Source organism: Sarcophilus harrisii, chromosome 1 (genome assembly GCF_902635505.1).
Source record: "Sarcophilus harrisii chromosome 1, mSarHar1.11, whole genome shotgun sequence".
NCBI classification, from domain to species: Eukaryota; Metazoa; Chordata; class Mammalia; order Dasyuromorphia; family Dasyuridae; genus Sarcophilus; species Sarcophilus harrisii.
Genome location: NC_045426.1, coordinates 79,635,682 through 79,655,034, shown reverse-complemented (window position 1 = coordinate 79,655,034; position 19,353 = coordinate 79,635,682). Strand labels below are relative to the sequence as shown.

The window sequence follows — 19,353 nt, the reverse complement described above, 5'->3', positions numbered from 1 at the left end:
GAATTCCTACTCCCCTATGAAAGGAGTTGTACCAGCAGGCCACAAGTCTTCAGAGGGCAGAGGGCAAACCGGGCCTCCAATTCTCCAGGTTATAATCGGGGAACTGGACTCACAGGCCTCTGAGATTCCTTCTGGTTCTAAAGTATAATGAAGAAAAGTTTTTGTGTTCCTATGTGCCAAGCTAGGAGGCGCCATAGCGCATGGAGCACTGGGTCTAGGACTCCTCTCCCTGAGTTCAAGTCTGGCCTCAGACACTTCCCAGCTGTGTTAAGTCAGTTCCCTTATCTGCAGAATGAGCTGAAGAAGGAAATGGCCAGCTGCTCCAGCATCCCCGCCAAGAAAAGCCCATTTGGAATCACTAAGGGCCAGACAGAACTAAAGTGCCCAAAGAACAACTGCACCAAGCACAGCCCGCAGCCCAAGGGGGGGGGGGGGCATTAAAAAGAGGGATGTTCTGGTCTGGAAAGTGACAGGGGTGAAGAGAGCCGTAAGGGATTAGACAGACACAACTTTTCCAAGTAAGACTGATTCGACTGTAGTTCCAGAACTGGAAGACAGGGGTCTGGATTGGCCCAGGTTGTGGAAATAGAATGGGAATAAAAGGAAAGCAGGATTAGGACTACCATAGTGAGCCAGCAAAGGTTCCCCAGTGAGGAAGGTCTGGAGAATGATGTCTATTGTAAACAGATCTCTGTTAAAGTCAATGGTGAACAGGCACTTCATTTCCAGGAAAGTCCTTGGAAATCACTGTCATCTTGAAGCAGAAGGATGAGATTCTTCATCCTTTTTGATCTTGATTCTGTTTCTTTCCCTGTCTACAATGCAACTTTAAGAGGCAGCTTCATAAATATCAATGAAGTGTCCACATAATACTTCAAGAATTGTAAAAAAAAAAAAAAAAAAACTAAACTAAAAAAAAAATTGTCATAAACCCTATAATGGCATGAGGGTCCCCATTCTATACAGGAAACTGAGATTCACAGAGGTTAATGATTAGCTCAGTCGGCCCAGGGTCTCAAACTGATAGGGAACCCAGAAACTCTCCTGACAGGGACCCACCCTTTGAGGTAGTTAAGTGGTTTCATTAAGATTAGCCCAGGACTACTCCATACTTAGCTCGAACTTAAATGGTCCCATTTAGCTGGATATCTAGATTTGATATTTCTATGGACCTCTATTGAGCTGAAGGCTCAGGACCATTCCCAGTAAGTGGTCTCATCTAGGCCTGGGGGCAATGACAATATTGAAGGAATCTCATTCAATTGAAACCACAGTTTCAGATTCCTTATAAAAAAGGGCAACTTGGAGCCCATTTCTCTGCAGAGACTCAAAGCAGGACCATCTCTTGTCAAGGAATCCCTCTCTCTCCTTGTGATAGCTGCATGCCAGGACCCTGCTCGCTGAGAAAAGACCCCCTCTTCTAAGTGTTATCACACCCCTGTTTATCTCTCTGCCAAGACTTTGTCACTCGGAAGTCAGCCTCCTAGCAAAAGCTGACTTCTCAGTGCCAATAAACTTCTTTTTGCCAATCTAACTTTTCGTGTTCGTAAATTCTTTTCACGTTGGACCTGGACCAACCAGAAGGGGTTTCCACAACTCTCTGCTCTGCGCCAAACCTCATCATTTGGTTCCCTGACTGGGAATTGAAGGGAATACTAACCTCATCTGGCAGTACAAACCAAGTCCTTGAGGCATTTAAGAGTCGGGTAAATATGAATCTCAATGCAAAACTGATCATCTCTGTGCACATAACTTCTCTGAGTCTCCCTCCTCATCTAGGACCCATTTTGGCAGACTGTGTAAAATTTACAATGCGATATACACACCAGCTTACTAACAATCACTTGATTTTGCCTTAATATTCCATGTTCTCTCTGAAATGTTTTTATTGATGGAATTAAATTACAAGTTCCTCCTCATAAGAGTGGATTCACAAGACTTTAGCCTTAGAACATAGCAGATATACTACTATACAACCACAAATTTTTCTTTTTTTTTTTTTTTTTTTTTTTTATTTAATAGCCTTTAATTTACAGGATATATATACATGGGTAACTTTACAGCACTAACAATTGCCAAACCTCTTGTTCCAACTTTTCACCTCTTACCCCACCCCCCCACCCCCTCCCCTAAATGGCAGGATGACCAGTAGATGTTAAATATATTAAAATACAACTTAGATACACAATAAGTATACATGACCACAACATTATTTTGCTGTACAAAAAGAATCAGACTCTGAATTATTGTACAATTAGCTTGTGAAGGAAATCAAAGATGCAGGTGTGCATAAATATAGGGACTGGGAATTCAATGTAGTGGTTTTTAGTCATCTCCCAGAGTTCTTTTTCTGGGTATAGCTAGTTCAGTTCATTACTGCTCCATTAGAAATGATTTCAACCACAAATTTTTCAACAAAATTTAGAAGAACTGGAAAACACTAACTAAATTTAATTACTTTTCATTTTAGCAATAAATTTTCGTAATTGAGTCCAGACCCCCTCTAGCACATCAAATAAAAACATATGACCCAAATATAATAAAAGACAAGAAGAAAAATCCTTATAAGAAAATCACCTAAACTAAAGGAAGAGGAGGAGGATCCAATGTGATGAATATATATGATGGGCTAGAGAACCAAGGAAAGAAAATCAGCAAGAATTCCAGCATATAGCACAGTATCTAAAATATATATATAAAGTGCTTAATAAATATTTACTGATTGATTTAGTAAACTCCTTCCACCACAACTGGTCTCATTCCTGGGACTCTGGACTGTGACAAATGTGCTTTTTACTTTCTCTTGTCGATATCTCAGCCAGCCATCTTGAAACTATGTTGCCTGTACACCTCCTATTACAACTCTTGACTCCTGCCCCAAGGATCCTGGCCTCTAAAAGGTGATCTTTCATTTTATGTTGCCTGGAACCAGCAGCATTTCCCGTCATTCCCCACCTTCTCCAACTATAAACAAGTTGAACCTGTATGTGCTGTCTTTCCCAGGTAGCATATAAGCTCCTCCACTAATGTGATGTTGGTCAAATTGTGATATGATTCAGCTATTCTGGAGAGCAATTTGGAACTGTGCATACTCTTTAATCCAACTTTGTCTCTATTGGGTCTGTATCCCAAAAAGATCTTAGAAGAGGAAAAGGGACCCATATGTACAAAAAATGTTTGTGGCAGCCCTTTTTGTAGTGGCAAGAAACTGGAAACTGAGGGGATACCCATCAATTGGAGAATGATTGAATCAATTATGGTATATGAATGTACTGTTCTATAACAAATGATGAGCAAGCTGATTTCAGAAAACCTTGGAAAGACTTACATGAACTGATAGTGAGAGAAATAAGCAGAACCAAGAGAACATTGTACATAGTAACAAACAACAAGACTATGTGATGGATCAATTCTGATAATCTTAGTTCTTCTCAGCAATACACTGATTCAAGGGCAATTCCAATATCAGGATGGAAAATGCCAATCACATCCAGGGAGAGAACTATAGAGACTGAATGTGGATCAAAGCTTAGTATTTTCATCTTTTGTTTGGTTGGTTGTTTTTTTTTTTTCTCTTGGTTTTTTTCCCCTTTTGATCTGATTTTTCTTGCACAACATGACAAATATGAAAATATGTTGAAAAGAATTACACATATTTAGCAGATTGCTTGCTGTCTTAGGGAGGAGAAAGGTAAGGGATAGAGGGAGAAAAATCTGGGACACAAAGTATTACAAAAATGAATGCTGAAAACTACCTTTACATGTATTTGGAAAATAAAAAAAAACTATTGAGGATTTAAAAAAAAAAAGAATATAAGGTCCTTCAGGGTAGGGATTATTTTGATTTTATATTTGTAACTTCAGTGCTTAGCAGAGTGTTTGACACATCATGAGCATTTTAAAATGATTTTTCATTTCTAGTTTTAGTAAAAGAAAGAAAGAAGCATAGCACAGAGGAAAGAGGAGAGGGTTTATAGAAAAAATAAATACAAAAATTACTGGAGACACAAGCAACTAAGGGAATCAGCAAAGCTAAACCCTGAAAAGAACTAAGGGCTTTAAAGAAACAGAGGTAAAATGGGGATAGTTCATGAAAAAGCTCAGAGGTAAGGAGATAGAAAAATGAGTACTTGCAGTTGAAAAAAATGAAAAAAAAAACAAAACAAAACAAAACAACAACAAATGAAATAATCTCCAAATAAAAACAAAAAATGGAATTTTTGAAAAACATAAAGAAAAACAAAATTTTAAATTTAAAGAGTTTTTAAAACAGCTAACAACTGTTAAATATTTTTTTTCTCTTAATTTTTTTTTCTTCTGTGAGACAATTGGGGTTAAGTAACTCACCCAGAATCACACAGCTAGGCCGTGTTAAGTGTCTGAGGCCAAATATGAACTCAGGTTTTCCTGACTCCAGAGCTAGTATTCTTATCTACTTCCCCAAATAGGTAGGTGCCCCAAATACATTTTTTTAAATGAGAAAGGAAAACTAAATGATCAAAATCAAAAAGACAAAAAGAAAAAAAAAAAGGAAATTACATAAACTTCCATCATTAATTACCCATCAGATAGATGTTTCATTATGGGGCAGCAAGGTAGTCCAGTGGATAGCAAACCAGACCAGAATCAGGAAGATTCATCCTCCTAAGTTCAAATTTGGCCTCAAACAATTCCTAACTATGTGACCCAGGACAAGTCACTGAACCCCATTTGCCTCAATTTTCTTACCTGTAAAATGAACTAAAGAAGGAAATGGCAAATTAGTCCAGTATCTTTGCCAAAAGAGTTCATGAAGAATGGGACATGGCTGAAAAACAACTCAACACCAACAGAAGACCCACTGGCATTAAAAAGTCAACATGTAAAACACATTCCATGATCTTCCTTTCCTCAACACTAGGATCACTCCTGCCCAGGAAGAGGACTAGTCAGTCCCTCAACTCCTTTTCTAACCTTTCCATAAAGATAATATCATTTTTCTAGTCCCCAGGTACACAACTCTTCAATCATTACCCCCATACACAATGACTACTTCTTGTACAGAAAATTTTTCTCTCATCAGTTCCTGTTCTCTAATCAAACTACAACCATTCCAATTCAAGTCCTTATTGCTTCTGACCTAAGTTATTTTGATAAGCTATTGAACTGATGCCTCTACATCAAATCTCTCCCCCTGAAATCCATTCTAGAGCACAGTTGCCAAATTGATATAATCCTAAAACAGACGTAAATCATTTCCTGGATTAAGAAGTGTCAGTGATTCCCTATTACTTCCAGGAAAGCAGACAAATTTGTCTGTTTGACTTTGATGGAATTGTCCAGAGGATAGCTAGAGATGCTAGATTGGATCTTGAGAAAGAGAAAGTCTCAAGAGGTAGATTCTTTTCTCATACAACACATTAAGCATATTTGGGACTATAATATTAAGAATCTAAATTAAAAAATTCTTCATTGATAATGTTGGAATATATATTAAAAACTTGATGGATATTCTTTCCTTTTCATCTCTTAGTTATCCTCTTCGTTTCATCTTTAAATATCTCTAGAATGACAGTTTAAGTAAGTCTCCTGCTAAGTTTTCTATGAATTTGTTTTCCCCTTCCCTATTTCTTGATTTACTTTTGTGGCAATATTGTTCACAATATTCATTTCTTCATAAGAGTTACCAATGTATTTATGAATCTTTTTCAAATTATTTATTTAATTTTCCCTCCAGTAATTTTATTTTGAATTTATATATCTTAAATCTCTTAGCTGCTTGATAGGGAGATAAAGTGGGCTTGCTGACTGGGATGATTTCAGGATTCTTTTGGTCTTCCTATAGTAACAACTCCTTTGCATTGGTTGAATTTCCTTAGAAAATGGTGACAGTCTTTACTTTTAATCAATTTCAATTAAACTGTTTGTTTAAATAAGTCAGGTTAAAAGTGTTTAAACAAGTCAGATTAGAAGTACTTCAATTAAATACCATACTACCCTTTTAAAAATTCTTTATTTTAATTGGTTACTGATTGTGATCTTTGTTCTAAGAAGTCCATGTACTAGTAGTACAAGTTTGTACTACAGAGAGTAATTTGGAAATTACGCCCGTATTAGCAAAGTCATTCTCTGTCTGAATTAATGAATATCATTTTTGTGATATTATTTGGTACTTTATATTCCTAACACCTCCCAACATTTTCTTCAAAGAAGAGATTTCATCAATATCTCTAAGCTAATAATTCTCAACTTTACTTATCCAGCCCTAATCTGACCTCCAGTTTTCCACCTCCAATTATTGATATCTCAGATTTGATAACCTCCTATAGACATCTTAATATGTTCAAAACTGGATTTGTTATTTCCCCGCCTCCACCCAAACTTCTCTATTCTTGTTGAGGGTATAATCCTCAAGTCATTGCCTTCCCTTCCACATCCAATCTGTTGCCAAGGCCTGTCAATTTCATCTTTGCAACTTCTCTTAAACACTCATTTTTCTCTTCTCAGATACTGCCATCACCTTAATGCAGACCTTTATCACCTTACATCTGGACAACTGAAATAGCTTACCTGCCTGCCACAATTCTCTCTCCATTCCATTCTGTCACCAAAATGACATTCCTAAAGTGCAGATCTGACCATGTCAATCCCTACACAAATAAACTCCAGTAGGTCCTCATAACATCCAATATCAAATATAAAATTCTCCAATTGGCATTTCAAGTCCTTCATGACCCAGCCCCCCCCCCCCACCAACTTTTTCAGTCTTCTTACAACTTCCTACCATCCCTGACCCCAACCACACTTACTCTGTAATCGAGTGTCATTGGCCTACTTGCTGTTTCTGAAAAACATCATTTTCACTGGCTGTCTTCCATTCCTGGAATACTTTCTCTCCTGAATTCTTCAAGACCCAGCTAAAATCTCACCTTCACAGGAAGCCTTTCCCAATTCCTCTTAATTCTAGTGCCTTCCTCCTGTTGATTATTTCCTATTTATTCTGTATATAATATAGTTAGTACATACTGGTTGGCATGTTGTTTCCCCCATCATTTTGTAAGTAAGTCTTTTACCTTTCTTTGTATTCCCAGCATTTAACACAGTGCCTGACCCATAGTAGGAAGTTAATAAATGCTTAGTGACTTGACTGACTTATTACAAGACAAGGTTTTTCTTTTTTCTTGTAGGGGGAAAAGAAGAGTAGTAATAATGACAGAAAAGGTAAAGTAACACAAAAAGAAGGAAAAGAATGCCACTGAATCTTTTTTTTTTTTAAAGGAGGGGAAGCAAAAGGAACATTAGAAGGGTGTAGTGGTGTAACTACTGTGTTAAATTATACCAAAAAATTAACACATTGTATATGGGGGGGAAAAAAGGGAAACTATACATATTAGAAACTCTTCTTTGTACATTGAAATGTTTCAGTTTATTTTTAAGTTCCTAATAAAAAGGAAAAACAAGACTCTCCCAGTAGGCCTGGTAAATTCCAAACCTAATTGTTTGGAATAAAGGAATCCTCAAAGGCAGGGACTATGTTCATTTTTTAATCTTTATATTCCTAGCATCTATGCCTTTACATGTAACAGATGCTTAATGAATGTTTTCTGAATGAATCTCACTTAGCAGAATCCTCCTAAAACCTTCCCACTCCTTCTCTTCCTAAAAACATTTCACTATCTTCCTGATATTCACCAAGCAAACCCTAGAATTCAGGGTCAGGGAAGGAAGGTTAAGAGTGTTATCTTAAGATTTCTGTTCTCTTATAGCAATAGAAACTGATAAGTCTATGATCCCAATTCTTACATCTGAATGATATGGAGTGGAAAAGATGCCCTCCACTCTGGATCAGGTATTTCATGAAGATTCTATCTTTCCCTATTCCATGTTCTTTCTGCCTTGACCAATCCATGTAAGCTCTGCTTTCTTTCCTCCTGGATTGATAGATTCTTGTTCAAATTTTCTGAATGTTTGTATCAAGATCAAGGTCACAGAATTAGACAAAGTTCCTGCTCCTATGTTTCAATATTTTCAATATATGTTTCAAGATTCTCTTTACATAAAACAGTTTCAGTAAAGTCAAATCTAAAATAAACCAAGAATCCTTTTGAAGTTCAGTCTTTACAGACAAATCCTTTGTGTCACAAGTCAAATGAATCCAAGAGGTTTAAAAGGGAACAAAAGGCAATCAATGTTAGAAGAAAGTGCTAGATTTGTAGTCAGAAAATCTGAGTTCAAATCCAAATTGCTAATTTCTGAAATGAAAATAATATCTTCACTACTTTCCTCAGAAAGTTGTTATAAAACTCAAAAGATAAGAATAGGAAGTGGATCTGTGATTTCATCAGTATATATAGAACTTCTTGTCAATCTGAGATACAACCTTAACCTTAGGATCCAATGAGATAATGAAAACCAAGTGATAAAACATGTTAAAAAGTTTTTAAAATGCTGGCTATAAGAATTCAAGTTAGTATTTGAAAGCAAGAGTTGTATCTATTGTATCGTTGCATTGCCAGAATACAGACTGTTCCTTGCACACTTAATACAAATTTGTTGAAATCTCTAAGCACTCACTGGTCTGCTCAAGTCGTCTTCTCCCCCATCTTTGCAACTACGTTTTTTGTTCATAATTACATTTCTTTCACTGCAACACAAGCACCAGATTCCATAGAATAAACTTTAGGATTGTCAGTATCAGCAAAGTTTACAAAAATTATGGTCAGACTAAGAAATATCAGGTTCTACAAAACATCAAGGCTCTAATTTCTTTTAAATAGAAATTGATGATAGCCAGTCAATGTGGAGATAAGGATGGGTGTCATAGGGCATTAATTCCTCCATCAATATAATCTTAAAAAAGTCTATATGTAGTCCACACTCCTGTCAATCACATTTGGTTAAATTGGTACAAATCAGTACTGTGGAAACAAATAGATATTTGTGCAGAAAAAAAAAAAAAAAAAACAATAAGGCAAGTTGGAAGTGGAAAGGAAGATAATGAACACACAAGTAAGAGCACTTGTTAACCAGCTTTATAAGTCTTGCAGAGTAAAGTAGAATAGAATGGGACCTTGAAGACAGCTGGAAACTCCCAGCACCATATAACAGAGATTGGATTAGAAGTCCAGGTCTAACCCTCTGGGATCCAATTTAACAAACAAGCACAGCAAAAAGTGTAGTGGCCAGACAGCTGAAACAAAGACCTTACTAAGTACAAAAATACTAGCTAAGCATTCCTGCAGTGGTCAAAGAATATAAACAAATAGTGGCCCAAAGAATTGCAAACAAATGATAGAATGCTCCAAATCGCTAAAACTCAAAACCCAGTAGGTTTCACCTCATATTGGCAAATTGGCAAAGACAAAAAAATGTCAACAGTTGATGTTGGCAGGATTTGTGGCATGACAAGCACATTAATGTATTGTTGGTGGAGCTGTGAAATGGTATAACCATTCTGGAAAGAAATTTGGAATTATGCAAAATAAGCAACAACAACATTTTATCATATGAAGTAGAAATGTTATTACTGGACTAAGATCCTAACAAAGCCCCCAAATGTACCAACATATTTATGATAGCACTTTTTTTTTTTTTGATAGGAAAGATTTGAAAACAAAATAGAAGACCACCGGATGGGTAATAGTAAAACAAATTCTGGTATATGATTAAATTGGAGAATGACTGTACTATGAGAAATATGAATAGAGAGAAGCATGGCAAGATCTTCCTGAACTGATGAATGAAAGAAGCAGAGTCAAGAAAACAATATGCATAATAACCAAAACAATGCAAATGGAAAAAACAACTACATATCAAAAACCAAAAAATAAATGTAGAAAAATATAAATGTTAAGTTAAATGAGAGAACACCTTATGGTAAAAGTGAGAAGACCACGAGTATTACATATTGCAGGTATTTTTGAACATTTTCAATGCAGTGATAATTGTGCTGATTTTTTTTCCCTTTTTTTTTTTTTTTGGGTCTTTAAAAATACTATTTTTAAATAAAATAATTTTTAAAATATTATTTTGTTTTAAGAGTTCTCTGGGAAGGAAAGAAGAAGGGATAATGAGGAAAACTAAGATAATATCACCCTGAAATCACTTACATAATTGGGAGAGAGGAAAGAAACGCATAGCTAGGGAGCAGTTAAAATACAATCTGTAGCTCCAGTGACTTAGCAGCACTTCAGATAGATTACTACCCTTTTCATTCTCCCTCCCTCCTAGGCCAACAAAGAGGTCTCCAATCCACCACTAGGCATTTTGGAGGAATGTTTGCCAAACTCATCCTAAGAATGACCCCTAATAATGCTACTCCCCCTTCAGCCCCTCCGACGTCAACTACAAGCAGAAAGCAATAGAAGAGCTGGCTTCCTGTATCTTTAAAGGGAAAAAAGGGAAACTCCCACACACTTAGCCAAAAGAAAGAACAACAAAAATAAACTCTATCCCCCTCTCTTCCTCCCCTCCCCGCCAAAGGCAAAATTGATGACTAAGCAAAGTTTCCAGCTTTCCAGGAAGACCATCTGCTGTTTCCCCGTTTTACTTCTGGTTTTCTCAAGGTCTGGGACTTCAAGGACCCCCCGGCCTTAGCCTAGGGAGAGGGGAATGGCAGGAGAGAGGGGAAAGGCCCGGACTTTAGTTAGCAAAGTTGGAGCCGGGAGAAGGGGTGGAGCGCCAGAGCGTGCCAGGGCATTGGGGTGTAAGGGTAGAGCTGTCACATTCCGGGAAATCCCGGGGATAATTATCGCGGGGAGAGGGGGTGAGCATGGAGAGAGGAAAGGGCCCGCCACCGAGCACGACCGGGACGCCGCCCCCGTGAGGGTCGCGACCCTGGCTCCCGAGGGGCGAGAGCAGCAGATAGGAGACCCCCAGCCCCCCCCGGGGAAGAAGTGGCTGCAGGTGGACGCCAGCACAGCGAGGACGAGGTCCGGGAGCCAGGCGGGAGCTTACGGAGTTCGGGTGTGCGGAGACGAGGGCGCTGCCAGAGGCCAGCAGGCACTCAGAGCAGGGTGCCGGGGGCGTCCCGGGGGGACCTCGGGACGCGGGGTCCGGGGGCGGGGGGCGCCCGCGCTGGGAATGTCCCACACTGGAGGTCCTGGGGGTCTCCCGCAAGACCCCCCGGGGCGTGGCAGCGCGCTCCTTCCCGGGGGCCCCGGGCCGACGAGGGGAGGCTCGGCGCGGGGTCCCCGCCCCGCCCCGTCCGCCGTCACTCACGCATTAAGGTGCTGAAGGCCACAACTCCGAGCAGCCCCTGCAGGAAGATGCCGAAGCTGTCCATGAAGGCGCCGTTCTCGCAGCCCCGCTCGCCGGCGCCGGCCGAGGCCGTGGGGGGCGGCCCGCCCGTCATTGCGCGGCTCGCGTTGCCGGCGGGGCCCTGCATGGCCAGGCTGGCCGCGGGGAGGGACGGACGCCCCGGCCCGACCCAAGCCGGCCCGGCTTCTCCCGCCCGAGCCGCCGCCAGCTCGGAGCCCTGGAGCCCGGGAGCCGGCCACCTCAGCCCGGCCGCTGGGCTCGGCTGCGTGCCGCGCGTCACCGCCGACGTCTGAGATCACTGGCTCCTGATTGGGGCAATGGCGCCAAGGGGGCGGAGCACGGCCTCCTCCTCCGGACGGGGGGGGGGAAAGCTGCGGGCGGGGCGTGGAGCCGGGGCGGGGCGTGGAGCCGGGGCGGGGCGTGGAGCCCGGGCGGGGCAGGTTCTGGGCGGGGCGGGCGGCGCCAGGTGAGAGCCGAAGCAACCCGGGATACAGGATGCCGAGTCGGAAAGGACCGGGCCGATCTAAGCTAGGGATCTCTTCTACGCTGCCTTTAACTTTCACGTTGGAAGGATTGATTTAGCGCCTACTTTGGGCCAGGCACCGTGCTAAGCATTAAACACAATTCCTATTTCAGTTTTAAAGTTCAAAGCCTCTGGCTCTTTTTAACAAAGATGATTCAAGACGATTCCAAAAGTCTTGTGATGGAAAGAGCCATCCCGCAGCCAGAGAGAGAGAACTATGGAGACTGAAGGCGGGATAAATACATTTACCCTTTTGGTTGTTGTTGTTTGTTTGCTTCCCCCCCCCCCCCCCGTTCTGATTTTTTCCTCGGGCAACATGACAGATATGGAAATATGTTTAGAAGAATTGCACACGTTTAATGTGTTGGATTGTTTGCTGTTAAGAGGGAAAGGAGAAAAATTCAGAACAAAAGGCTTTTGTAAAAGTGAAAATAGAAAACTATCTTTGCATGTATTTTGAAAAATAAAAAGCTATTTTTTTTAACGTTCAAAAGCTCTCCTAAGTCAAATCTAGGTTTCTACTCCCACTCAAAACAACCTCGAAAAAAGAAAATTATATGGGTTTGCACTGGTCGATTTCTCCACCTCAAGGCTCTTCAGGCGATTATCTCTTCCCCTTCCTCTTGCCTAACATCAGTCCTTAGTCATAGTACACAATGCTTCAAACCGTCCTCCGTTCTTTTAGTCTACCACTCTCCCTACCCACGACTGCTGTTTCTACAGTGTTCACTTTAGCACACAGCCAGCAACTTGGTAGGTATCTGATACGTTTAGACCCCATCAGCTTACTTGGTTGATGCAAGTTTTCCATATGATAGGATACTAACCCGACTTGCTTCAGAAAGAATGCTGGTAACATGTAGGGGAAGTGTCATGGGCAAACTGTGGAGCAGGCATAAAGACAACGTCCCAAAGGGCTTGTCCATCTCCAGTCAATCCCTGCTTGGAGAATCTCAATGACTTTTTTGCTTTTGAGATCATATGATAAGAGTAAAGGCCTCCTCACTTTTGAGACCACATGGACCCTGAAAAATAAGCCTCACTTCTTGGCTTCCCCATTGGTTATTCTCCACTCTAGGTTGAAGGAGTGGAATCCCCCTAACCTTTTTAATTTGAAAGGTTCCAAGGGCACCCAGTATTCAAATCTAGCTTTCAGGACAGATGTTGTGGCCAGCCTAGCATCAATATTTTGAAGACTAAGAAGTGATATTTGAGAATCCCAGTCCAGCCCCCTTTGGATATAAATCTGGTGCGACCAATTAATGCCCTGTAGTAATTGAGTTAGATGCTTGAAGTTTAACAGGGGTGTGACTTGCACAGTGCCTTCCACAATGTCTCTTCACATGGAGATTTTAAGTAGCCTGCTTCTGGGAGAGCCAAGAGAAGGTGGAATGGAAGTACCTTGGAGAATCTTCGAACGATGAGTAGACATTCTATAAATGTTTCCCATATGCTAATCACGTTTAAGAGAAGGCCTGCAGAGCCCAAACTGGGGACATCTTCCAAATGCTTCTAGATACTCTGCATCACTCTGATTTTAATCTGCTCCTCCACATCCACTGATGAAATGTTACAAAGGGAAGAAACTTGGAGGAGGGGCTTCTCTTACTGGGGCTTCCTAATCCCAAAATATGAGTCTTAGTCCTTGGGTTCTGATTTGTTACAGATGTTCTGGAATCTCTTGATATGGAGTTGTGACACATCAGGAGATTAAGCATCCAGCACTCCCGGTGTCCAGGTTTTACAGTTAGTTTAGCATTAATGACCCTGCCCATTGTAGAAATGTGATAAGGATTCATCCAGCAGAGACTGCATTTGGATGAATTTGGTGGAACCAATGCTACATCCAAATTGAGCTAAACTGAATCTACTTCCCCAGAGGCTTAAGGTGATATAGAGGAAGTATACTCTCAAGGATTAAGTGGAAATGATTGTTCTCCCTATTACTTCAAATTAATGTCCTTTTATAAAAACTGATGTCAAGTAATTGATGGAACTGGGACCTAATTACTGGCATCTAAGAGAAGGGAAAAGAGAGCTGGCAGATTCTAGTCATGGCAATAGAGAAGATACCCCTCACCCTTCCAAGGTTACTCTCTGGATCCTGAGAGACAAATGTGGCCAACCTAGCCCTGGAAGAGGGAGTCAGAGCACACTCTCTGCACGAGGGAGTATTGTTTATCTTTGTGGTGGGCACAAGATAGCTGAATTTGAGGATCCAGTATATGAACACATTGGTTTTAATATGCATGAGGGTAGCATTTGTTCTGTAACAAATAACAACTCCAAGAAAATAGGACCCTTGCCCCATGTCAAGAATAGGCACTATGAATGATTATAAAGAAATTTGAAATTTACTTTTTTTAAACCTTATTGGTTAATAGAAATGTTAACCAAAGCATATCAAAAGTCTGGTGAAAACAGTAAGCTCCTTTCAGTTAAATGATAAAACTTGCACATCTTCACAATTAATGAGTAACAAATATAAAAATTAACATGCAATAGTTGTTTATTTTAAAAATGAGATTTTATTGTTTGTGGCAGCCCTCTATGTGATGGCAAGAAATTGGAAACTGAATGGATGCCCATCAATTGGAGAATGGCTGAATAAATTATGGTATATGAATGCTATAGAATACGTTTGTTCTGTAAGAAATGACCAGCAGGATGATTTCAGAGAGGCTTGGAGAGATCTACATGAACTGATGCTAAGTGAAGCGAGCAGAACTGAAACATCATTATACACAGCAACAACAAGACTATACGATGATCAGTTCTGATGGACGTGGCTCTCTTCAACATAGAGATGATTCAGAACAGTTCCACCTGTGCAGTGATGAAAAGAGTGTAATAGGCTGAAGCTCGAGTTGATGTACTGTGGTCCCAAGCACGTGAGGCTAAATAGTAATTGGACCATACCCTATTAATATATATTCTTGGAGAAAGAATGGCCCCCACCCACTCTTTGTGCAAGTCCTGATGTGTTGTATAGGAAATGATGACTTTGGTGGGTGGAGGCAGAGGGGCAGGAAGAGAGATGGGGAGAGACTGCTGGCTGGAATGTTGCAACAGGAATGTTGCAGCTGCACACATTGCAATTGTGATCCCCCCTTCACCTCTGATCCTTCTTCACCTCTACTGAGAATAAAGATTGAAGATTTTCCCTTAATCTGAATTCCTGACTCCAGCTGATTTTAAAATATGAGGTCATCACAGAGAGCCATCTACACCCAGAGAAAGAACCATGAGAACAGAGGGTTGGACACAACATAGCATTCTCAATCTCTGTTATTTGCTTGCATTTTTTTCTCAGTTTTCTTTTTCTTCCTTCTTGATCTTTCTTACACAACCAGATAACTGTATAAATATGTATACACAATTGGATCTAATATGTATTTCAACATATTTAACATGTATTGGACTACCTGCCATCTAGGGGCAGGGTTTAGGGGGAAGGAGGGGAAAATTTGCAACAAAAGGTTATGCAAGGGTCAATGTTAGAAAAATTATCCATGCATATGCTTTGTAAATAAAAGCTTTAATTTTTTTTATTTAATAGCTTTTTATTTACAGGTTATATGTATGGATAACTTTACAACATTAACAATTGCCAAACCTCTTGTTCCAATTTTTCACCTCTTACCCCCAACGCCCTCCCCCAGATGGCAGGATGACCAGTAGATGTTAAATATATTAATATATAAATTAGATACACAATAAGTATACATGACCAAACTTATTTTGCTGTACAAAAAGAATCAGACTCTGAAATATTGTACAATTAGCTTGTGAAGGAAATAAAAAATGCAGGTGGGCATGAATATAGGGATTGGGAACTCAATGTAATGGTTTTTAGTCATCTCCCAGAGTTCTTTCTCTGGGCATAGCTGGTTCAGTTCATTACTGCTCCATTGGAAATGATTTGGTTGATCTCCTTGCTGAGGATGGCCAGGTCCATCAGAACTGGTCATCATATGGTATTGTTGTTGAAGTATATAATGATCTCCTGGTCCTGCTCGTTTCACTCAGCATCAGTTCGTGTAAGTCTCTCCAGGCAAAAGATTTAATTTTTTAAAAATAAGATTTTATGTTGATTGTTTCTGAGACAGAAGGTAGTAGGAAAAGAGCTACATTGGACCTTAAGCAGGTAAGTCGCTTAAATTTTCTGGACTTTTTTCTGTAAAATAATATTTAAGATTCCTTTCCACTATGAAGGATTTTACCAGGGTATCAAGGGATTAATTATACCCCTGGTCCACAGAAAAATTTAAAGGAAGGAATAAACTTCTATTACGGCAATAGAAAATCCAGTTCAAAGATCCAAAGAGGATCCAGGATGAAACATGCAGGAAAATCTGGCAAAGACCTGCCTAATGCAGAGTACTGCTTCTGAGGCCAAGTAGGTTTGCTTTAGATATCATTGAAAATTGGGCTCTGTAAAATGACAGGAAAAAATAATGATGAATATTGGAGGGGATGTAAGAAAACTGGGACAGAGATGCATTGTTGGTGGAGTTGTGAATGAATCCACCCATTCTGGAGAGCAATCTTCAATTGTGCCCAAAAAGTTATCAAACCGTGCATACCCTTTGACCCAGCAGTGTTACTACTGGGCTTATATCCCAAAGAGATCATAAAGAAGGGAAAGGGACCTGTATGTGCATGAATGTTTGTGGCAGGTCTCTTTGTAGTGGCTAGAAATTGGAACCTGAGTGGATGCCCTTCAATTGGAGAATGATTGGGTAAATTGTGGTATATGAACGTTATGGAATATTATTGTTCTTTAAGAAATGACCAGCAGAATGAATACAGAGAAGCTTGGAGGGAATTACATGAACTGATGCTAAGTAAAATGAGCAGAATCAGGAGATCATTATATACTTCAACAACAATACTGTATGAGGATGTATTCTGATGGAAATGGATTTTTTTTGACAAAGAGAAGATCTAACTCAGTTCCAATTGATCAATGATGGACAGAAGCAGCTACACCCAGAGAAAGAATACTGGGAAATGAATGTAAACTGTTTGCATTTTTGTTTTTCTTCCCGGGTTATTTTTACCTTCTGAATCCAACTCTTCCTGTACAATAAGAGAACTGTTTGGTTCTGCACACATATATTGTATCTAGGAAATACTGTGACATATTTAACATGTACACAACTGCTTGCCATCTGGGGGAAGGGGTGGAGGAAGGGAAGGGAAAAGTCAGAACAGAAGTGAGTGCAAAAGATAATGTAAAAAATTACCCAGGCATGAGTTCTGTCAACAAAAAGTTATAATTATTAAAAAAAATAAAATAATAAAAGAAAATTGGGTTCTGCCTTGGGGGTCCAATTGTGCTGAGAATTTGGACTTTTTCTTTCTCTTATGTGGCATTTTGTTGTGTCCTGCTTTCTAGAGCCCCCACACTGGGGTGATTAAAATATACCTTCCTAGTGCAGAAGTGATGAAGCGGGACTCCCGAGGATGATGGGAAAACGGAGTCCGTTTATTTCAAGGACTTTCCCCTTTTATACCCTCATATCCTTAAGTAACAAAAACACTGGACATGCACTAAGGATATACTGCACACATGGGACCACATGAACAACTTGCTGTTGTATGTAGTTTGCCACCTGGTATCACTATGCCTCAATCTCCACACAGATTGTCACTGTCCCTCTCCCCCCTCCACTTCTCTGGAAGGCCGAGAGCCCTTAGGGGAGATGGGGAGCTGAACCAGACATTGTCAGCAGGTTCCCTCTGGGCTGAAGGGTCTTATAGCTCATCCAGAGTTTCCCCACTGACTGTGACCCTCATGAGCACTTGAGCTAAGAAAATATTAGGAGCAGAATAGAAAAGTGCCATTTGTCAGAATTACAGGAATCTTCCTGAAACATGAGCAGTCTCATTTAGTGCTTTGACAAAGTTTACTGCCCTGCTCAAGAAATGCTGGAACTCTATTAGAAAGCTTTAAAAGAAAAAAAAAAAAAAAGGCAATCTATATAACAGTATTCTTTGCTATCCAAATCAGCACAAATAAAACTAGTTTGGTTTTTTTTTAATTTTTTTTTTTTTACAATCACTTAAAACTGTCAGACCACAAACTTATTTACATTCTTATTTACAAGGAAACAAGCAAAATACCCATCTAAAATAGTTTTTAAAATCCTTTGAAGTCACTACACCTACCAAACATGATGGACATTATTTTCAATAGGCATATTTGTTTGTGCATATTTCTCCTTAAGTAGTATTTTACCCTTGATGCATAACTTTTGAAATTAAGGAAAAAACAGCAAGCAGGAAGGTCACAACACAGTATGCATTTCATTTTGTTCCAAACAAGCAGCTAATAAAAGGCAAAATACAGGAAACAAAGTGCATCAGTTCCAATGAGTTAGTATATGAAAGAGGCCTAAATATGGTGCTGGTACCAGCCAGGAGTCCCTCCTCAGCAGACCTCTGATTGTCTACGTTAGTTATTAGACTAAAAAGGAGGAAAGGGGAAAAGAAGAGGGAGAAACTCAAAACCTCAAGAGACCTTCTTTAAAGGTTTCTTGCAAAGTAGAACTACGTAAGTGATGATACAACCAGCTTATTGTTTTTGCCTGAGTATCATAACCTACCAAAGTCAGCTGCTTCTTCTGTTAGTTTGTTCCAGAATTCAAACCACCATCTTTTCAATTCAAGTGGCCTAGTGTTGTCCACTTTCATTCTACCAAAGTTGTAGGACAAGTAGGCTAAAGCTAATATATTGTAGCCATATGGAAACACTATGACCCTGGTGCAAAAAAAAAAAACTTTCAGATGGGGGCATTGTGTTATGCCATTTTTACCTACTGCCTTCAAAGTTGGTTGGAGTGAGACCCTTTACCATAGATAAAGGCTACAGGGTCAGTGTCTCACTGCTGGTGTCAGGGACCCATCTGACAAGGTTCTGACTTACTTCCTTTTGAATAGCAGTCCTTGAGATAGGTCACCACACTGGGACAGACTGAACCATGCATCTTAAACCAGGAAAGGACTCTGAGATGAGAATTAAAGGCCTATTTTTCTATTCTCTCACTTCAATTCCTGGTTTTGCTGGTTGTAAAAATAGAAGATTCTTCAAACATTGCAATAAAGAACCTTGTAATCTTCAGTGCATCCAACACCCACCCTCTACTCTTTTACCCTAAGGCTGCCTTCAAAAACAAGGCTATTTGTATGGTTTGGGCAAAGTTTTGAAGGGAGCACCCAAAAAGGTGAGCTTGAAATAGGATACAATCAGGCTTGTCTTTGAGCATACAGTTTAGAACTCTTCAGGTGGAAATGCAAGTCCACATGTGACTTACCTGGAGAAATTCAAGTTTCCAAAGTACTCACAGTCTCATGCAAAGGGTGAAATCAACAAAAGTTCATTAGTAAAGTGTTTGTAATAGTGAAAAAGTCAAGAATAAGTAATATTTGCATGAAAAGGATTGATTTTTTTTTTTTTTGGCTTTATGGTAGGCTTACTTTCTACAGTGGTTTTGAGGCAACACTTCACATACTGTAATGACCCAGGACCAACCAGTTCAGCTTCACAGAAGGGGCACTTGATTCCCACCAAAACTGATGGTATCCCC

At 40.0% G+C, this 19,353-nt stretch overlaps 1 protein-coding gene across 1 annotated transcript in view; it reads right to left on the bottom strand.

Moving 5' to 3' along the window:
• LOC100917316 (store-operated calcium entry regulator STIMATE) overlaps positions 1 to 11,526 on the bottom strand; it is a 66,695-nt gene extending 55,169 nt beyond the window's left edge. Inside the window, exon 1 of the mRNA XM_031957458.1 lies at positions 11,200 to 11,526. Coding sequence (XP_031813318.1) covers positions 11,200 to 11,365 — 166 coding nt within the window. The 5' untranslated portion in view covers positions 11,366 to 11,526. The remainder of the gene's footprint in view (positions 1 to 11,199) is intronic.
• Positions 11,527 to 19,353: the final 7,827 nt, after the last annotated feature.